The 21,499-nt window shown below is 33.3% G+C and overlaps 1 protein-coding gene across 2 annotated transcripts in view; it reads left to right on the top strand.

Moving 5' to 3' along the window:
* Positions 1 to 61: 61 nt before the first annotated feature.
* LOC148310591 (beta-1,3-glucosyltransferase) overlaps positions 62 to 21,499 on the top strand; it is a 37,249-nt gene continuing 15,811 nt past the window's right edge. Inside the window, exons 1-2 of one of the 2 annotated variants that reach the window (XM_088258240.1) lie at positions 62 to 233; positions 7,945 to 7,989. In XM_088258240.1, the coding sequence (XP_088114366.1) occupies positions 221 to 233; positions 7,945 to 7,989 (58 nt within the window). In that variant the 5' untranslated portion in view covers positions 62 to 220. Of the gene's footprint in view, positions 234 to 6,106; positions 6,195 to 7,944; positions 7,990 to 21,499 lie in introns of those variants that run through there. The other variant, XM_088258239.1, reaches the window with a different exon arrangement.

Below are 21,499 nucleotides of genomic sequence, written 5' to 3'. Positions count from 1 at the left end.
GTAAAGTAGGTACCTATAATATATTATAAGCTTTCTTTCAACTGTTGCTGTCAGTGTCAAATGTAACAAAACGAACTGTCAAACGTCAAATTTTTCTACATTCGTTAAATCGTGGTAACAGAAGTGCAGAATGAAAACAAAATTATAAAAGTGTGTAGCCGGCTCCAATTTTTGTTACTTATCTGTGAGAATACTATGAGGTATTTGCTATCAACTGAAGATGAATGTAGTAGGTTAGGAAATATATTTGTTTTTCATTATTGCATGCATTTTTATTTCTTTAATTTAAGTGGGAAAAGACGCACATTTTTCATAGTCGTCAAGCATGATACTTAGTGGTATTGCTTGCGTCTCATTGTTTAATCTAACAAAAGAATCAACTATTATGCTTAAATTTATGCACATGTTAGTTTTTTTAATATTATTACATTATATTTTGTATATAATTAATTTGATGCATTTTTTAGTTTGCTGGTAATGAACAGAAAAATTGCATTTGAAAATATTTAATTAGTAGTTGAACTTTGATTTGCGAATTGTAGATATCGGTAAATCACAGTAAAAAGTCATTATTTATTTAATACAAAATTCGTAATTAAGAATACAGTGATAGGTACCCTGAATAATATACTTAATTCGTTCCATATATAACATGTAAAAAAAAGTCATTTTGTAGCATAAATTGTAAACACTGTAACATAAAAAAATATACTTTGGTTTTTTGTTTTTGATTTTTGGTCAAACTCAGATTTGGGAGAGTCTACCGTGGCTTGCAGGGTCGATTCCTCTTGTTCCATCTCTTGCTTATTGGATGCTGGCTTGTTGAAAAATCTTTCCAATCTCCCTCTTCTTCAACACCTTCCGGAAATAACGGGCAGGGGTGTCGTTGTAGAGATCGTTGACCCTTTTGGCCTCAGCTGAGTTATGGTACACTCCTGAACCTCTCATCATTGGACCAGGATGTCCCGATGGCAGCAGTTGAGATTGGTTTATTTGATGTTCCTCCTCGTTGTTTTATAAAGCTTCCCTTTGAGGTTCATCATGTTGCTAGACTAGAAGTGCTTGGATCTTTTCAGTTGTCAGCTCTTCTTGGTGTTCTTCAATGTGCTCTTCCACATCCTCCTCTACCTCCAATTCCAACCTTCGGGCAACCGTGATGGTTGTCTTTACCACTTCGGTGTCCTCAACTGCTTCTTCGATGCAGTCTGTTGTGTGAAGCGAGGTTTGTTGTGTAAGTCACTTAATGGACAAACAAAAACAAAAAAATCATCGCTTAAGCCAGCCAAATGTCAGGTTTTTTTAAATTAATGTTTTACTTAGTAAATACCACTATTTCCTAAAATTTACTGTGACACGTGTTTCGATGCATTCCGCATCATTTTCAAACACCGTATGAGAAGCTAATTATAAATTTTAGAGTTGGGTCCTTGGGATGTTGAAGGTTGAAGAGGGTTTGAAGGTTGTTTCTAATTTTTATTTATTTATTTAATTTTTATTTTTATTTGTTATTTTAATTTCTTATCAGTGGGAACTTAGGCAATTGGGGGGGAGGCTTTAGTCATTGTCATATTGTTAATTATGGGTTTATTATTATTTATATTTTTATGAATTTCTGTTGTCCCACGGACCAAGTCCTGAGGACCAAGGATTCAACTCTAAAATTTAGAATTAGCTTCAAATACGGTATTTGAAAATGATGCGGAATGCATCGAAACACGTCACAGTAGGTTTTAAGAAATAGTGGTAATTACTAAGTAAAACATTAATTAAAAATGGATAGATTTTACCACAAAGTGACTGCCGAATCAATTAATGAAATCAAATTTCAGGTCTTAAACTCTGTTCAGACTTCCATCTTCTTTCATGAAAAAAGGGAAGAATGATACATGTGTCATATCAAGTTGAGACACCTTTAAAAAAGATGAACAAAAATTTTGCTGTGCGAAGCGTTCATCGAGCGAGGCGTTCGTTATGCGCAGCATCACTGTTTTATGTAATTTTATTTTAAAAATGAATTGTCAAATTGTTTATATTAGGAATACAGTCTATGTCAGGGGTTCCCAAAGTGTGCGCCATGGCGCCCTGGTGCGCCGTAGAAAGTCAAGAGGGGCGCCGTGAGTCGATCCTCTATCATTATCCGAAACCACAAATATTCTCGGGTACCTATAAAGCAACAATTTTCCATTTTGAGAGCTAGCATCTTTCTACCCAACTACTATTATTGTAGGTACCTATTTCTTTCGACTATAATAAATATGCATATATAGTCTTATACTTACTAAAGTAAGGCGCCGTGACAAAATACTAAACTTGTAAGTGCGCCGCGGGCTGAAAAAGATTGGGAACCCCTGGTCTAAGTCATTCTGCTACACTTTACAACTCTGGAAGATGCGACATTTGCAAGAACTCATTGTCACATCAAATCACCTACAATATGTTATCAGCATCTACTAATATATGAATGTTTCTATATGTGAAAGACGAGCCTGTTTTGGGGGGCTCTTAACATATTCCACAGTCCACCTATGTAGTGTAGTGATAAGCATGTTGGAGGTCCTGTGTTTAACTCCCAGGGGGGTCAAAATAAATATGTAATCACTGATTTTTCACTGTAATACTTTTCTTTGCTTTTGCTTTTCAATACTTCCCTGGACTGGTACCTGGGCGCAGTGCTATGTTTCCTTCATGTGTTTCCTTCATTAATCCTGATCATTATCAGGATAAGATGGTTTCTGTACAAAGCAGTGCCCTTTACACTCATCCAGTGTGGATAAGGGTTAGAAGAAGTTTATCTGTTAATAAATTGTACAATATAAAACCTAAATAAAATATACTAAATATAAGTCTTGGAATGCTGTGTTGAATTTTGAATTGGTTAACGCGTGGATCAAATTTATGAGTAAATCTTAACTTTTCCAATTATTGAATAAAGCTTTTTGAAAGAGGTATTTTAATAAGATTATTAATATTTTTTTAATATTTATTCCATCAAGCTTTGGATTATTTACCCTACGGATGATATATCAATATTATCGATGTCTCAATTTGAGATTTTATCTGTGCCAGATATATGTACCAGACAATATGTCAGACTATATGTGTATTTTTAAAATATTTATATAATTTTTTTATTATTATTTCTTAGACACTTGATTTTTCACCCTAAGAATGATATACCAATATTATAGGAGTCTTAGCTTAAGATGAAACAACAATTATTTTTTTTAATGACTACCCACGTGTGAAAGAGATCCAAGACCATTACATATATATAGGTTACACAAAAATAAATGCAATATGGATGTTTAATAATTGGCAAAATGGTGAACGTTACACAAGTGTGTAAAATGATCACTGAAGCCAGCCTATGCAAGATTGTAAGCCCTGGGATGCTCAGTTTTCAATGTTCTTTCACATTTCAAAAAAATATAGATGATTCATCTTAACACATTGTTGGTGGACTGTTTTTTCATCAACCCCGACCCTAATTATTATACTAATAAGGGATTGTATACTTATCACAAGTAAATGCAAACCCAGCTCCGATCTGTACAATGTTTTCTGGCATCTTAAGCTGTACCAAAAGTAAGCAAATAGAACGCTTATAAGTGCTCCCGCTCTCTACCAACAGTATGTTACCACATTAACCCTTCATTGCATGACTTTTTACATTTTAAAAAATAATAAAATTCTATAGTATCTTACTCTAAACATTAGAGGGAAAATAAATAAAAAAATAATGAAAAACTTTTAACAAAGGAAAATCAAGAAAATACTTGTGTATCAAATTTGCAACAACATGCAATTGTAATCCTTATGAGATATTGATATATGCTTTAACACCAACTTTTGGCTATGTAACAAATTTGATACACGATGCAGCGAAGGCTTAACTATCAAAAGCCGACAAGTTAGATTTTTGCTGCTAACCATAAACGACCAAACTCCAATTAGTCGGTTTTTTTACCCTACTTACTAGAAATAATTCTCACAATTATGTACATCACTTTATCGATTTCAAATTTGAAATTAAATTGACGGTTGAGGCATTTGGCGAGTATGTATTGATTATTAGTAATTGTTTTTAAAATAATGCTGGGAACAGAGCGAATGGTGCACTGAAACAACTTATGGCAAATAAAAACTGACAGCGAAAGCTAAACTGGCAGTACACAACGGAATCCCGGTCCCAACCCTAATGTATGGAAGAGAAGCATGGAATTGGAAAAAGAAAGATGTAAGTAGACTGAAAGCAGTCGAAAGAATGCAATAAGCAAGAAAGGTGTGTTGAGATGGTTTGGGCATGTGAATCGAATGAGTGAAGAAAGAACACTAAAACAAATTTATGAGGCAAATGTAATTGGGAATAGAAGCAGAGGAAAACAGAAGAAAACATGCTCATTAGCATACTTAAGTAAATGCTTGAAAGTATTCAGGACAGTAGTCGAAAGAATCGGCGATTGTGAGGCAAATAATGTTCTCAAAGACAGATTGGTGTGGCGTTCTATTCTCTCTTCCTACCTTTACGGAGAAGCGGCAGGATGGTGCTTAAAAGGGTTTAAATATAACGAGTTAACTATGTTGTATAGATAATTTTAACTCCGCTTTTAAATTTATAAGAAGTATTAATTGCAATAATTTAAATAAAATAAAAGATAATTTTTATCAATCCAGTATCCGACCGGATATTAAAATTAAGGTCGAAAATCGGATAGTTACCGGATATCCGTTTTATCTCTAATATTTTTTTTTATATCCGATTTTATTCGGGGTTTTCACATGAAATTGGACGAGTTACAAACCAAATTGGACGCTTTTTGGACGTTTTACACAACAATATGTAACGTTACATTGTATATCATAAAAAAGTTAATATTTCAAAAATATATATATATTCAAAGTAGTATTGAAAATCTTGTCTGAAAATTTGAGTACACATCGCGCCGACAGACTATGACAGCGCGCCGCCACGCAGGCTTGCCAACTTGACGACTATCGCACTTGCTAGTCTTAAGGCTCAGTATTCGTTAATTCGCAACTTAATTTTCTCTAAATCCAGGTAATATTTTACCTGATTGATTTTTTTTAAACACCGTTTTTACATTTAAAAAAATGTTTTTCTTCGATTTAATTATGTGGTTTTGAAAGAAAAGAGAAAGGTAAGGAGTTTTTAAAAAAACGTAAAAATATTTTTTTCTTATATATTCTAAAAAACATCCAATATAAATAGTTGTGATTTTTTTATTTGCAAAAAAAAATCGATTTCATACTATTTCTGTGAGCCTAAGCAGCTCATTATTAGAAATAGGTATCAAATTGTGGTAAAATGGATTCGAACTGAGAAACTTTGACTCAAGAGTCCGCGACACTAACCACGAGACCACAACCCGACACTATTTGATTTGTAAAACGTCCAATTTGGTTTGTAATGCGTCCAATTTGAAGTGCCAACCCTGTATTATAATTTACTTACATATATCGCCCACTCCTTTCAAGAACGTCATAAATCAAAAAACTTGATTTTTCAGGAGAACATTTTTAAAGTTTAAAAATATAACACAATTTATTAAAAATAAATATCAAGCCACTTATTGAACTTTTTATTGTGCAACAGATCTTTTTATGTAAAACCTGAAGGTTTTTTTTCCATTTGAAAAATATTAAGTATATTTAAAAAAATAATCAAACAATACCTTTTCTTCAAAATACAAAAACAAGATTTTCTGCCTTGTAGCGAGTAAATATTAAGTTTAAAATATGCCGCTTTTGCTGGGATATAGTAAATTTTCTTGGCATTCCGAAAATATGCACAACTGAAAATTGACAATTTTTGATTTATGACGTTCTTGAAAGGAGTGAGCGATATATATTCTGTAAAAAAAGCAAACACACGGATCGACTACCTTAAAGCCATTATAAATTTAAGTCTAGAAGCAGTCAAAGTTATCTATACTACGTAGTTAAATCTGTATCTTTTAACTGTGATTCCACGTCTCCTAGTCTTCGTAGACAAAAAGGTCCTAGAAAGAACTCCTTGTCTATTTTCTGTCCCAATTTTCATAGCATTCGTTTCAGTATTCAGTATTCCCGGCGTAACGGTCGTAGCGAGACGTCATCGTTGTACAATATAAAAAGAGCCTCTGCCTGAAAAATTACTACGATGTTTTTTTCACGAGTTTTCATTTTAATTTCAGGTAAATACGATATTATTAATAATTAAAATAAACATTTGACGCCATAACTCTGTTTGAATTACATAGATATAAAACATATCTTACATCAACTTCATTATAATGTCAAATTAAAGTTATTTTGTAACTTTCATTTGACAAAAATTCAATAGATAAAAATAGATAAAAGTCATTTTTAAACGTCCATTTGACATATTTTTATATTAAAAATAAGAAAGATAAAAGTTATTTTATAACTTCGATTTGATAACTTTTTATATTAAAAATAAGATAGACAAAACTTATTTTTAAACTTCCTATTGACACATTTTTATATTAAAAATAAGAAAGATAAAAGTTATTTTGTATTGACAATTTCCTATATTAAAAATAAGATAAATAAAATAGATAAAAGTTATTTTTTAACTTTGATTTCACAAATTTTTATATTAAAAATAAGATAGATAAAAATAGGTAAAAGTTATTTTGTAACTTTGATTTGATAAATTTTCATTTTAAAAATAAGGTAGGTAAAAATATATTATTTATATTCAAAGCATTTACTTTGTGGTCAAACATTTTAATTGATATTAGTAATGTTAGTAAATAACCACTCACCGACTACTTCTGTCTACCGGTTTCGAGACGTACCCGTCTCTTCGTCAGGACATACACTACAATTTAACAATCATGCGAACAACACTACACCACACCCACTTAGTACTATTCACATACACTATCACTACACATGCAAAACATGCTGAGCGAGTTGTTAGACCCACCATGCTTTTGGGAAACTCAGTTTCCCAAAAGCATGGTGGGACTAACAACTCGCTCTGCATGTTTTGCATGTGTAGTGATAGTGTATGTGAATAGTACTAAGTGGGTGTGGTGTAGTGTTGTTCGCATGATTGTTAAATTGTAGTGTATGTCCTGACGAAGAGACGGGTACGTCTCGAAACCGGTAGACAGAAGTAGTCGGTGAGTGGTTATTTACTAACATTACTAATATCAATTAGGTAAAAATAGATTAAAGTTATTCAAAATTAATAATTTGGTTTCAAAAGATCGACAACTGATGATAAAATAGGTTCTTTATTATGTTCTTCAATAGTAAAACAAATATTTATCTTTTAATATATTTACCTACGACTACTATTGATTAAGAAGAGAAAAAGGAAAAAAACAATGCCAAGGGAAGTCGAGGTTGCATATCCGTACTCGAACAAGCTTGCGTAATTAACCAACGAGTCTCTCAAGGTATAAACAAGAAGTATTTTTTTAAACGCATACCTTGGTTTGCATATTCGTCTTCTTTAGCCTCATCCACAACAAAATGGTGCATAGGGCACTGCATCAGACTGATTCAATGTTGAGTTGATCATTATTTATATGAAGACATGGTGATCAGTCTTAAGCCAACCAGCCCAGGGTAATGAATATTAGAGTGAAAAAAAAATATTTTGATCCTCCCTGGGAATTGAACCCGGGACCTCCATATGGTAGCCAAACATACTAACCACTAAACTATGAAGGCGAACAGGTTTGTAAACTTCATAATAAAACTCAAACTTTGTTTTTGACCACTTTTATTTTTTGTACCATTATATTATATTTGATACTTCAAGGATGGATACGTTCATATCCATCCCTGAAGAAGACAAGGTACTGTACTGGCCAGTTACTCTACAATCTACCCTACATTGGAAAAAAATGGATTTGAAAAAAAAACATTTTTGTCATTTAATAAAAATAATTTATTTATTTATTTCAGCTTTCCTGTATTTAGTCAACACCTTGATCACCGTCTCCGCTCTTCGTAAGTCCAAACCATTTTTATTAATATCTTTTTGGATATTTTCCTTTATTTAAGAGTCAACACACACACACACACACACACACACACACACACACATATCGCACACTCCTTTCAAGAACGTCATAAATCAAAAAACTTGATTTTTCAGGAGAACGTTTTTAAAGTTTAAAAATATTATACAATGTATTAAAAATAAATATCAAGCCATTAATTGAACTTTTTACTGTGCAACAGATTTTTTAGGTAAAACCTGATGGTTTTTTCTCCATTTGAAAAATATAAAGTAGGTATATTTAAAAAAATAATTAAACAATACATTTTCTTAAAAATGCAAAAACAACATTTTCTGCCCTGTAGCGGGTAAATATTAAGTTAAAAATATGCCGCTTTTGCTGGGATATAGTACATTTTCTGGACATTCCGAAAACATGCAGAACTGAAAATTGACGATTTTTGATTTATGACGTTCTTGAAAGGAGTGAGCGATATATGTACACTATGAAATCCGCTTTTATTTAGTATATTTAATCCGTTTTGGGTGTTTTAAAAGTAACGCTCTACTGTTCTTAGAAATGATAAGTACGAGTATGTTCGTGTCTTCTTTAAATCCGGAAACATTCGTTTTACAACGTGACAATCGATATTCCGCGACTCCTTCTGCGATGTAACTTCCAAGAAAATGATTCAGCTCACATGCAACTAGCTATGTGGATAATATAAATATATTAACAAAAAAATATCGACTTGTACTCGCAAACATAGAATTCAGTACAACATTTTAAGTGTGTCCAAATTTCTAGTAAAATTCTAGTGATTCAAGCAATGCTTCGAAATTGAACCATATATCGTTAGCGTAAAGGCAAAGGGGTATATCTGTCTCAGACCAAATTTTATAGGAGAGCAAAAACAAACTTGTAAAATTAAAATAACTCATTTGTTTTATGTATTTTTATATATACATATCTTTACAAAACGAAATAAGTATATTATTTATTGATTCGGCATTAACTTTGTGGAATGACATGATTATTTTAATTAAATTAAACACTTGAATAATCCACTGAATTGAGTTTTATTTTTAATTACGACTAGTTTCGAAAACGACAATTGTTTTCATCTTCTGGTACAAATTAAAACTAACGAATAAAAATATATTTAGGTGTATATATAGGTTAATAAATATAGGTATTATCAATGTTTCCTTTTACAAAAAATGTTGTTCCTTAACCCCCCTACCTATATTTACTAACCTATATATACACCTAAATATATTTTTATTCGTTAGTTTTAATTTGTACCAGCAGATGAAAACAATTGTCGTTTTCGAAACTAGTCGTAAATAAAAATAAAACTCAATTCAGTGGATTATTCGAGTGTTTAATTTAATTTATAAATAAGTATTGCAACTACAGCTATATCCTTTTGCCAGATTATAGAATACACCATTTTAGACATTTTGTGGAACAAACTTAGAAAATGAAAAATTTGACACATATACTCCTTTGCCATTACACTTCTGATACATGGAAGTGGTTGTCATTCAAACGGTAATGTTACACGTGTGTAAAGTGAACTCTTAACCAGCCAATGATTGTTAATTCCCAGAATTCCATATTCTTTACCATCTACGTTGAGATGTAAAAAAAAGAGTAGAAATTAAATACATATTTTTGCGAAAAATCTTTAATTCCTTTGGGAATCGTACCCGGGATCCTGAGTTTAGTGGCCAAACGCGCTAACCCCTTTACTACGGAGGCTGTCACAAATATTACCCATTGGTTACTATTATTTGATATTACGATTATAGGTAACCCATCCAATAACGCTCGGAAAATGTTATCATTACCAAGTCGCTCAAATGGCGTCATGATATTCTTGCATTTCAGTTTATTTCGATGGTAAATTATGTATCAGCGTCTCTCAAACCTACAACCATCTCGACTGTCGTGTTTAAATATTTTTTTATGATTATTTTCCCCCGCTAGGTTCCACCATCACAGTTTAAGGGTAGTGGTTAGCAAGCAATGCTCTCTGTTTTGCATTTCACAATGTATTATAATTACAAGTACAAAAATTATGTAAATTAATACAAAAAAAGATCCCAAACGGGCGAGGTCTGTGTGTGGTTAAACATTATAATTTAGGCTATAATGTGAGTGGATCAAAAAACAAAGTCTTTTATTTCTCAAATAATATATCAATATGATCCACAAAGTTAATGCTTTCAATATTCAAAACATGTAATAAAGGGCAATGAAAAGTTACAAAAGATATCAGAAATACAAATAGATTAAAAGTGCCAATATAAACCACCGTTATATTTTTAGTCCGCCTCCGTAGTGTAATGGTCAGCACGCTCGGCTACCGTTCTGGAGGTCCCGGGTTCGATTCCCAGGGGGGTTAAAATAAATATAAGTGATTTTTTCACTGTCATATTTATTCAACATTACCCTGGACTGGTACCTGAAGCGGAAGCCTGATCACCTTTCCTTCATGTGTAAATGATCAAGATAACACTGCATTTATATGACGCAGTGCCCTATGCACCATTGGGATGCGGATAAGGGTTTTATTATTATTAAGTTATTAATATAAACCACAAATTATTGATTTTAACAACAAAAAAATGAATAAGATGAAAATGAAAAAAGTTGACAAATAAGTATGTACTATAGAAGTTATAAGTTTTGAGGTTACTTAGATCTGTTTTTTAATAAATAATTTAAGCAAAATTGTAAATCGAGACAAATTAAGATAATTAGTGTATATCGTATTTTAATATTTGTGGAATGAATTAAACAGTTTAGGAGCCATGAAAAATGAGCGTCCTGCGCGAGTCTGGATTTGAAAAAAGGGATTTCTAATCAATTAAGTTTATGAAAAGTTTTACTGTAAATAAAATGCATACAAGGATCTACAAAGGCTAATAATAATCATCTTTGGATTATTTATTTAACCTAGTACCGAAGATGGTTGATATTTTAAGTAATTATTTAAAAACAGAGGATTTTCCTAAAATACTGAATTTGTTTTTCGCTCAAACGAGGCTGAAATTATTTACGAAAACATTTTGTAAAACAAAATTAATGTTTCGAAATGAATGTCTCGTTTATTTTATATTTTTTTCGGAGCTGGTAAAAACAGCCCGCAGCTAAAACAACCCCGGCGTAAAGTTACTTACTTATGTATATTATTTATTTATCTCGAATTCAAAGTGGAAACAAGAAATAAATTTACGAAACAATACGAAATTAGAATCTAATTAAAAGTATATCGCGTATTTATTTACACCAGTCAAAAATATCTAATGAATTACGAATTTTATGAAAAAATATATATTATTAGATTAAAACCAATATTTTTAGCTTTTCCACTTTATTTTTATTTGACCAGCGACCGGGTTTCGTCGTTACCGACATCATCAGACTGGTGATGTCGGTAACGACGAAACCCGGTCGCTGGTCAAATAAAAATAAGGTGGAAAAGCTAAAAATATTGGTTTTAATCTAATAATATATTTACAACATTTTGAGTGTGTCCAAATACTTGTTCACAAAATCTGGATTATCTCCAATTACAGGAGTTATTTTCATATTATTTTTTGACATCTCATCAAAGATCATCACTCATCTCATCAAAGATGATCACTTAAACCAGCCTATGACGGTCGTAAGCCCCGTAAATGCCCAGACTTCCATATTCTTCTTCATCTTTGATGAGATGTCAAAAAATAATATGAAAATAACTCCTGTAATTGGAGATAATCCAGATTTTGTGAACAAGTATTTGGACACACTCAAAATGTTGTAAAAATTGTCTAAATTGGTTCATATATATAGAACTTCCAAGAATTTGAGTAGTGTGGTTGTCAATAATGGGTAGAATTGGTGAATGTTACACGTGTGTAAAGTGATCACTTAAACCAGCCTATGACGGTCGTAAGCCCCGTAAATGCCCAGACTTCCATATTCTTCTTCATCTTTGATGAGATGTCAAAAAATAATATAATAATATATATATTTTTTCATAAAATTCGTAATTCATTCGATATTTTTGACTGGTGTAAATAAATACGCGATATACTTATACGCGGAAAAGCTAAAAATATTGGTTTTAATCTAATTTATTAAAATGCAATTCCATCACGAAGTGTCAGTGGATAATATAAATCTAGAAAAAATATATATTTGAAGATGGCTTTTCAAGATGGCGCCCGTTGACGACTTCGGTTTTTAAATTGCCTGCTCCCATAAACCAAGGAAAAACAAAATAATTACATGCTAATAGTGTGACAGAAAAGTAACAGTCACATCTCTATTCCACATGCAAGTCGGTTTCATGTAAAACTTGAAGAAACTTCATAAAATTTTCTTGGTTGTAGAAAAATTATGTGGAATGCTTCGAAAAACAAGTCACAATAGATTTTAAGAGATGGTAGTATTTGCCATGTAAAATTTAAATTAAATATCTGTATTTTATTGGATTTGTTGTAATATCCGCGGTCCGTTGTCAATATCTTCTTTATTAACAACATTTTGAGTGTGTTCAAATACTTAGTCATCACAAATCTGGATTATCTCCAATTATAGGAGTTATTTCATATTTCTCTTTCATCTATGTTGAAATGTCAAAAAATAATCTTCCCTATTCTCCAATACGAAGTGGACACTTATGTATGTATATTGACGCTGAAGAAGCTTTTCCGCAATGTCGAGTCTGTCGAGATTTGGGTCTATTGAATGATCCTCGTAATCTGGATTGCTAACCCACGTGTCCATTATCCATGTGGTAAGTCGTAAAATAAGCGCTATTCCTAAACCGTGCATTTCCATATCTAGCCTCGGGTCCAAACGCAATATAAAACGTATCTTCTACTTTGAAACATAAGTTTGATTTTTCTATACTGATTCTAGCTTTAACAAACACTGATATAAACGAATAAAATGATAGTCGACTCTCCGCCATTAATCTCCGAGGTTCGCGTGTCGTCGAACCAATTCTATTTGATGTCACCCCACCTCGAGCCAACAGCCGCTATCAGTGAACATTTTTTACGTCAAATTTCCCGCTTTTTCGACATAATCCGATACATCTCGCCGGTTATGACGACATTAAATACGAGGGATCACGCCACCGCCCAGCCCTATCGCCAGAAACCATCAACCGATGATCGATATTGTCTCAAAATCGATCAGCACTACATTTTTACTTGCTATTCCGGCATGGAAAACCTCAGTGAGGGCACATTATCGTAATCTGTAATTTGTAATTATATCTCTTCTTCGTCATGAGCCCTCTGTCCTCCGCTGCTGGATATAGGCCATTTCCGTATCCTTCCATTTCCTTCTGTCGGTTGCTGTTGCAGCCAGTTTCTACCCCCACAGCGTAATTATGTATGTGGTAATAAAAAAATCTATATTTACATATACATGCACCGACTGGTAATTCGATTGATTAACCGACTAGGCCTTACCGCTAGAAACCGTCAACCAATGACCGATATTGTCCCATAATTGATGAACACTCCACTTTGATTATCTATTCTTCATTGGTCCTGTCGGGTCCCCCTAACGTTGACGATCACTCGGGAGAAACCTTGTCTGTCCTGGGCAGCAGGAAACAGCTCCTCCACACCTCTCATCCCGGTCCACTCTGGAATGTTCCGAAGCCAGGAAAGCTGCCTTCTTCCAACCCCTCTCCGACCCTCAATCTTCCCTTTTATGACCAATTGTAGGATGGCATACTTTACTTGCTATTCTTTAATTATACAGAGATGCATCGATCGCTGATTCGATCGATTAAACGATTATTCGTCATTTTTTTAACCGATTATGAAAGCTACTGCCACAATCCCAGGTCCGGTATAGAAACTTTTGGTTTCCATTCAGACTCATTCATTAAAAAAATCAATCAATTATATCGGTATTTTTGTGCATACTACGAAACAAAATATTCAAAAATTCATAGATATTTTTTTTTTTGACATCTCATCAAAGATGAAGAAGAATATGGAAGTCTGGGCATTTACGGTCGTCAGCCCCGTAAATGCTCAGACTTCCACATTCTTCTTCATCTTTGATGAGATGTCAAAAAATAAGATGAAAATATCTCCTGTAATTGGAGATTATCCAGATTTTGTGAACAAGTATTTGAACACACTCAAAATGTTGTATTAAAAAATACAATAAAAAATTAAACCAATTCTACATATAAAAAGTTAAACCAATTCTAAATTTCAATTTCCCTCATTATTTATGGGTAAACTTTAAGAATCTTTTTATTTATTTATTTTCGCCGTTATTTATTGTGCTCATTTAAAATTGCTTTTATTTTATTCAGGAGAAAATGCATTTCATAAATCTTTTTGAGATTTTTTCTTAGTTCAACAGGGCTTTTACAAATATTGTATATTTTTCAAAAGTGTATTCTGTACATTGTTTTATCGGTCATTAATCTTCCACGCTTTGTATACCAGAAACGCTCTCGTTTAATGAATTGAAACTCATTTCAATACGACGTAAAAATGTTCATTAAATAAACACTCCGAGTCGCGTACCCAACTGGAAACGCAGATAATCACTAACCAGGAATATAAAACACCTATTCTATCTTTTAGCCACGGAAGTACATTGAAACCTGTCCCACCGCATGCCCAAATCTGATACAGAAGCATCTAAGCTTCCTGACAGATCTGTTCTTACAAAGCAATTTGTTTTTTGAACTAAGTTGCGAAATTGATTGAAAATGTGAAACAATATAAATTTGTATCCCGATTTTACTGTGAATCTACATTTAAAAGCTTTCAATATACCTGTCACTACCAATCTAAATAAATACAAGTTTGTAAATCCGTCACCAAATTTTCTAGAAGTACCCCGGTGTAGGCAGTGAAAGGGATTAGTATTTAGTTCAATTAGTCAGCTAGATCCGATTCCGACCCGACGTTGGCCGGTACACAAACGCCCACAACCCCGACCAGCACAGCAGACAGACACGGTATAGTGCAAAGACATTTACAGAAAATGGTCAGTCATCGCATTTCCACTCAACCATTATTCATCGACCACGGTGTACAGCAAAACATACAAAATACTAATAACCAATAACGCAGATTAATATTTTAGGTGGACCAGAAATTAAGGGTGAATAATCGTTAGCCCGCAACTTATTTTTTTTTAAATCCGGTAACATTTAACATACATAATTGAATTTTTTGCTTAAAACACCGTTTTTGTATTGAAAAATCCTTTTTCCTCGAAAAAAATATGATTTTGAAAAGAAAAGAATTATTGAAAGGTAATGAGCTAAAAACGGAGTGTCCACCTCCGTAGTGTAATGGTCAGCACGCTCGGCTACCGTTCTGGAGGTCCCGGGTTCGATTCCCAGGGGGGTATAAATAAATAAGTGATTTTTTTCACTCTAATATTTATTCAATATTACCCTGGCCTAGTACCTGAAGCGGAGGGCTGATCACTTTTCCTTCGCGTGTTTACGTTCAAGATAACACTGTGTTTATATAATGCAGTGCCCTATGCACCATTGGGGTGTGAATAAGGGTTTGAAATGAAAAAATGTAGCTAAAAAAATATGAAAATATTTTTTCAAATTTATATTTTCAAAAAAAGGTTTTTTTTATAAAAAAAAATTAAGTTACAAGAGATTGTATTTAATAATTTTATTTTATTTTCTAGACATCTCTACTTTACAATCTTAAAATTAATTATGCTGATCTCTCCAATAAAGAGACTAAGCTCTTGTGCTTGGGGAGGGACTTACACTTATTATTTATTGTTCATGTTTGTGGGTGATATAATTTATTTCTAACTGTTTTTTTTTAAATCTTGTGTGTTTTTTTTCCTTCGATTGACATGTGTATTCCATTCGCTCCATTCGCTCCACGATGGTGAATGGATAACGAGAGAATGACTAAGAAAATGTATGTGGCGAATGTGACCGGGAGAACGGAACGAGGACGGCCGAAAAAGACTTGGCACGAACAGATCAATTAGAACCTAAAATCTGGTGGTGTCAAAAGTCTGCGTAATTAGAGGGCATGTATGACTAGATGTATGGTTGTGAAGGAGGCGAGGAGTGTATGTCAGGACAGAAGAGTGTGCCGTTCAATCCTCTCTGCCTACCGTGCGGGGAAATGGCGTGATGGTAGAAGTAGTAGTAGTAGTAATATATATTATTTTTTTAAATGTGTACGGATACATCGCTCACTCCTTTCAAAAACGTCATAAATCAAAAATCGTCAATTTTCAGTTGTGCATGTTTTCGGAATGCCCAGAAAATGTACTATATCCCAGCAAAAGCGGCATATTTTTAACATAATATTTACCCGCTACAGGGCAGAAAGTGTTGTTTTTCCATTTTGAAAAAAAGGTATTGTTTAATTATTTTTTTAAATATACTAAGTATTTTTTAAATGGAGAAAAAACCTTCAGGTTTTACCTAAAAAGATCTGTTGCACAGTAAAAAGCTCAATAAGGCTTGATATTTATTTTTAATACATATCATTATGTTTTTAAACTTAAACGTTCTCCTGAAAAATCAAGTTTTTTTTTATATATGACGTTCTTGAAAGGAGTGAGTGACATGTCTGGTCTCCAGCGTAGCCAGTCGCTTGCTGAGTTCTATGTTTGCTAGTGCCTCCTTAAAAATAACTTTTAGTTTCTTCAACACAACGAATATCCCGTAAAACGTAAAAGGGGATATCGGAACTTTATTGCATACCAAATTTGTTTTCAAATGCATTTTATGTAATTCGGTCGGCTCTCTGCCGAGCGATTCAACCCGTCATAATATCTAGGTTCCTACCTGCCATTTATGGGTGTTTATTGGTGCTTTACCCAGCGGTTTCCGGCTTTTCCTGAATTTCCTCAACGAATACGATAATACGGATATTTTTCCATTTTCTTTAACGCGCTCCCTTCATTCCGACACAATAATACCTGATACTAACACGCTTTTTAGAGCAGGCCACGAATAAAAATGTTCAAGAATTATACTGAAATTATTTTTGGATGGAGATTTGCTTCTATTTATTTTCAATTTCGATTCCGGAGGAAAGTTAACGTTGTTACTACGTTTTTTAAGACACCTTAATGGCGAATGTGGTTGGTAATAGAAGTAGAGAAAGACCGTGGAAAACTTGGCATGATTAAGTATTTCAAATATTTGGGCGTGCCATAACCCGCAAAGCCTCTATTTTTTTAAAGGCTTGTCTTTTTTTTATTTGTATACATTTATTTCAATCATAATTTTTACATATTTAGATAATTTTTTTTACTGAGACCCACCAAACCTTGTGTGTCTTGTCGGTGGAATTCTTTTTTTAATGCATTTTTTTTTGTTTTTAACGATTTTAACCTAATATACACATAAAAAAGAGAGAAAAATTTAGAATATAAACATTTTACAATTTTCATAAAATTAACTCTTGATCATTTACCCATTCCTTTATTTTGCCTGCAGGTAGGATAGTAAGGATAGGGAAGGTAAATGTGAAAAATACGTCAGAAAACAGCCAGACCAAAATAAAATAAATATTTCTTGAATTTATTTTGCGCTTGTCGGGAATCGAATCCGCGATGCCAGCTTCGCAGTCGAGCGTCTACCCGACTACGCCACGGCGCTTGTCCAATATAATTGCGCCGGCACAATCACAATAATTGGCGGGTATGTATGAGGAGATGCATGAATGTGGAAGGGGCGAAGATTATTTACAAACACAGAGTGGTGGGGCGTTCTACTCTCTCTGACTACCCTTGTAGGCAGAGAGAGGCGTAATTTAAACCTACCTATTTAGATAATTTAACTAACCTAAATAGTTAGTCCGCCTCCGTAGTGCAATGGTCAGCATGCTCGCCTACCGTTCTGGAGGTCCCGGGTTCGATTCCCAGGGGTGTTTAATAAATATAAGTGATTTTTTCACTGTAATATTTATTCAATATTACACTGGACTGGTACCTGAAGCGGAGGGCTGATCACCTTTCCTTCATGTGTAATCGATCGAGATAACACTGCGTTTATATGAAGCAGTGCCCTATGCACCATTGCGGTGCGGTAAGGGATTTATTATTATTTATTTATTTAATAGTTACGTTTAAAATATAATGTACGATGCATACTAAGGGGTCAGTTTCGACCCCAGAGACTTGACATAATATTTATTTACGATTATTCAAATGTGCCCGTAAATGCTGATATGAGGAAGCTGTTTTCCTTTTAAATCCCAAACCTTTTTGGAGAGTATGAATAATTTTCCTCAGCTTCCCATCGCGTATCCCGCATTTACAAATAAACATGGCGGACACAATTTTTGTGGATAATGCGAGATCAAATAAGGACAATGGGGTCTTATCCCGGATATTATTCTTGTCTTATTTCCCAGCGGAAGATGGCGACATTTAAATAGTTGACAAGAAACACGCTAACCTGGTTGCGTTTCCATGAGATGTCTTCCTATGCTCCTTCCATGCGTTTCATCTAAATGACGAGGCGATTGGTTCTTTATTTTGATAGTATCCAAATCCTTGTTCACAAATCGCTCACTCCTTTGAAGAAAGTCATATATCAGAAATTAAAATTTTCCGTTGTGCGTGTTTTCGGAATGCCTAGAAAATGTACTATATCCCAGCAAAAGCGGCATATTTTTAACTTAATATTTACCCGCTACAGGGCAGAATGTGTTTTTTTGTATTTTGAAGAAAAGGTATTGTTTAATTATTTTTTTAAATATACTTAATATATTTAAAATGGAGAAAAAACATTCAGGTTTTACCATTCAGGTTCTGTTTCACAGTAAAAAGTTCAATAAGTGGCTTGATATTTATTTTTAATACATTTTATTCTATTTTTAATCTTTAAAAACGATCTCCTGAAAAATCAAGTTTTTTTATTTATCACGTTATTGAAAGGAGTAAGCGAAATGTAAACATATTATAATAAAAATTTTAGTAGTGTGGTAAATAATTCAATCATAGGTATAATTGCGAATGAACGTTACACGTGTGTAAAGTGATCACTTTACACACGAAATCACAAAATTCCAATGTATTTATATAGGTTTCGGGACACCCGTTACTCGTAAGAGAGCACTGTGTTCCTGCACAGCTTTATTCATTTAAAGGCGTGTTCAAAATTCAGCATAGATATAGATTTTCAATCACGTGACGAAGCGATTCCCTTGCTAGGATTCCAGATTCCAGACAGTCGCGAATTTGATGTGCATCAATTTACCGTCATACCGTCACCAATACGTAGTCGGCACTTGAATAAAACATAAGGTGGCACGATGCGACATAAATCCGCCATACTCGCGGGTCTGGTAGTAGTCGAGTCTAGTCATCGTGCCACCTTGTGTTTTGTGCTAGCGACAAGCCGAAATGTATAAACATAATTTTGTAAACAATGGATAATTTTTTTTTGATATCTCAACATACAGTGGTGGCCAAATGTATTAGGCACCCCCTACAGAATTGGTTTGTCTTTAAATACTGCGCCTCTTGGAATTCTCGCAATCATTTCGGATTGTATCGTATTTTGATGGATTTTACCTACTACTTATTACCTGCTATCCCGACCTACGACAGTTAGGGGCGTGGTTTATTAAAAACTCTTTTTACTAATTTCAAGGGCCAGTTTTATATGTGAAACATTGCTCTCCAGTTATTTTAATCAGTGAAAAGGTGTAATTTTTTTTGCACTTTTCATTTAAGCCTTCATTATATTAAATATATGAAAATGCCAAAAAATGTGATTAGAGTGAAACTGAGCATTCTCAAATAATTTTACTGAATTCAAGAAAATTATGTAATATATATATATATATATATATATATATATATATATATATATATATATATATATATATATATATATATATATATATATATATATATATATATATATATAATAAATAAAACCCTTATCCGCACCTCAATGGTGCATAGGGCACTGCGTCATATAAACGCAGTGTTATCTTGATCGTTTACACATGAAGGAAAGGTGATCAGCCCTCCGCTCCGGTCCAGGGTAATATTGAATAAATATGACAGTGAAAAAATCACTAATATTTATTTTACCCCCCTTGGGAATCGAACCCGGGACCTCTAGAACGGTAGCCGAGCATGCTGACCATTATTACACTACGGAGGCGGAGCAAAAAAAAAAAAAAAAAAAAAATATATATATATATATACATATATATATATATATATATATATATATATATATATATATATATATATATATATATATATATATATATATATATATATATATATATATATATATATATATATGTATACATATAAAGTAAATTTTTAAATCGATCGAAATTATGAAAGTGCTTCAAACTTAGATTCAAACTAACAAGGGATACTTGCGAAGAAACTGCATTAAGCCGCTTCGACTTTATCACGAAGATAAACGAATACATAATATTTTTCCAATAATCCTGAAGAGGTCGTTATGAATTTACTTCTCCGATAACTTCTACAACATGCAGTTTCCTTTGTGTCCGCTGCTGCAGGCCCCAGTGCCTCCTCCACTTCAGATACCGGGGCTAATTGGTCATTCATTTCGTATTCACGACACTACTTTGTCGGGAGAAATTTCGAAAAGAAATTTCAAATTTACCCCCTTTCGTAATTCAATAATAATTTCATTATTATGAAGCTCGCCGGAGCCATAGAGCGGTGGACCTTGCATTTTATGCACTTTTTCTTGCGCTGGAATTACTGTGAAAAGGTAACGAGTTAACTACGCCAGTGGTAGGCAAACGTATTAGCAAAATATGCACTATATGACTAATATACCCAGACTTCCATATTCTTCAATAAAAAAAAAAACTGTGTTTCTTAATTGAAATTGGTAATCATGTTTGCAGGAGTCTCTTAGTATGAAATAAATAATAAAAAAATCGGGAAGAATCTTGCGTACATTTAAATAAGAGCCTCTTCGAAATAAAATTTGTGTCGGGTTGTGGTCCCGTGGTTAGTGTCGCGGACTCTTGAGTCAGAATTTTTCGGTTCAATCCCACTCTAACTCTTATAATGAGCCGCTTAGGCTCACGGAAATAGTATGAAATTGACGTATTTTTGTAAATAATAAAATCGAAAATATTTTATCTTAAAAAAAAAAATCAAAAAGCTTAATTAACTCAACCATAGATGCTGCCGAGAACTCACATACGAAAGAACGTATAATTTATAGTAGTAGTTACATATATACACGGGTTCCAAAAGTAGTTGTCAATCATGGTTATAATGGTGTATCTTACTCACGTATAAAGTTATCACTTTAACCAGCCTATCACAGGTCGTAGGGCCTGTAAATACCTTATACTTCAGTTGTAGGAAATTTAATTTCATACAAGTTTACTCGTTACCAGCGCCCTTGTGGTAGTATTTTAAAATGGCGCAATATAAATCATACGAATTTATTAATATTATTATAACGCAACAAGGTAAGAGTGCCGAAATACTTGATTTAGACTACCAAT

Source organism: Brachycentrus maculatus, unplaced genomic scaffold (genome assembly GCF_059751285.1).
Source record: "Brachycentrus maculatus isolate JH-2025_06_01 unplaced genomic scaffold, ASM5975128v1 h1tg000091l, whole genome shotgun sequence".
NCBI classification, from domain to species: Eukaryota; Metazoa; Arthropoda; class Insecta; order Trichoptera; family Brachycentridae; genus Brachycentrus; species Brachycentrus maculatus.
Note: the sequence above shows the minus strand (reverse complement) of the source record. Positions and strands in the feature narration are given on the sequence as shown.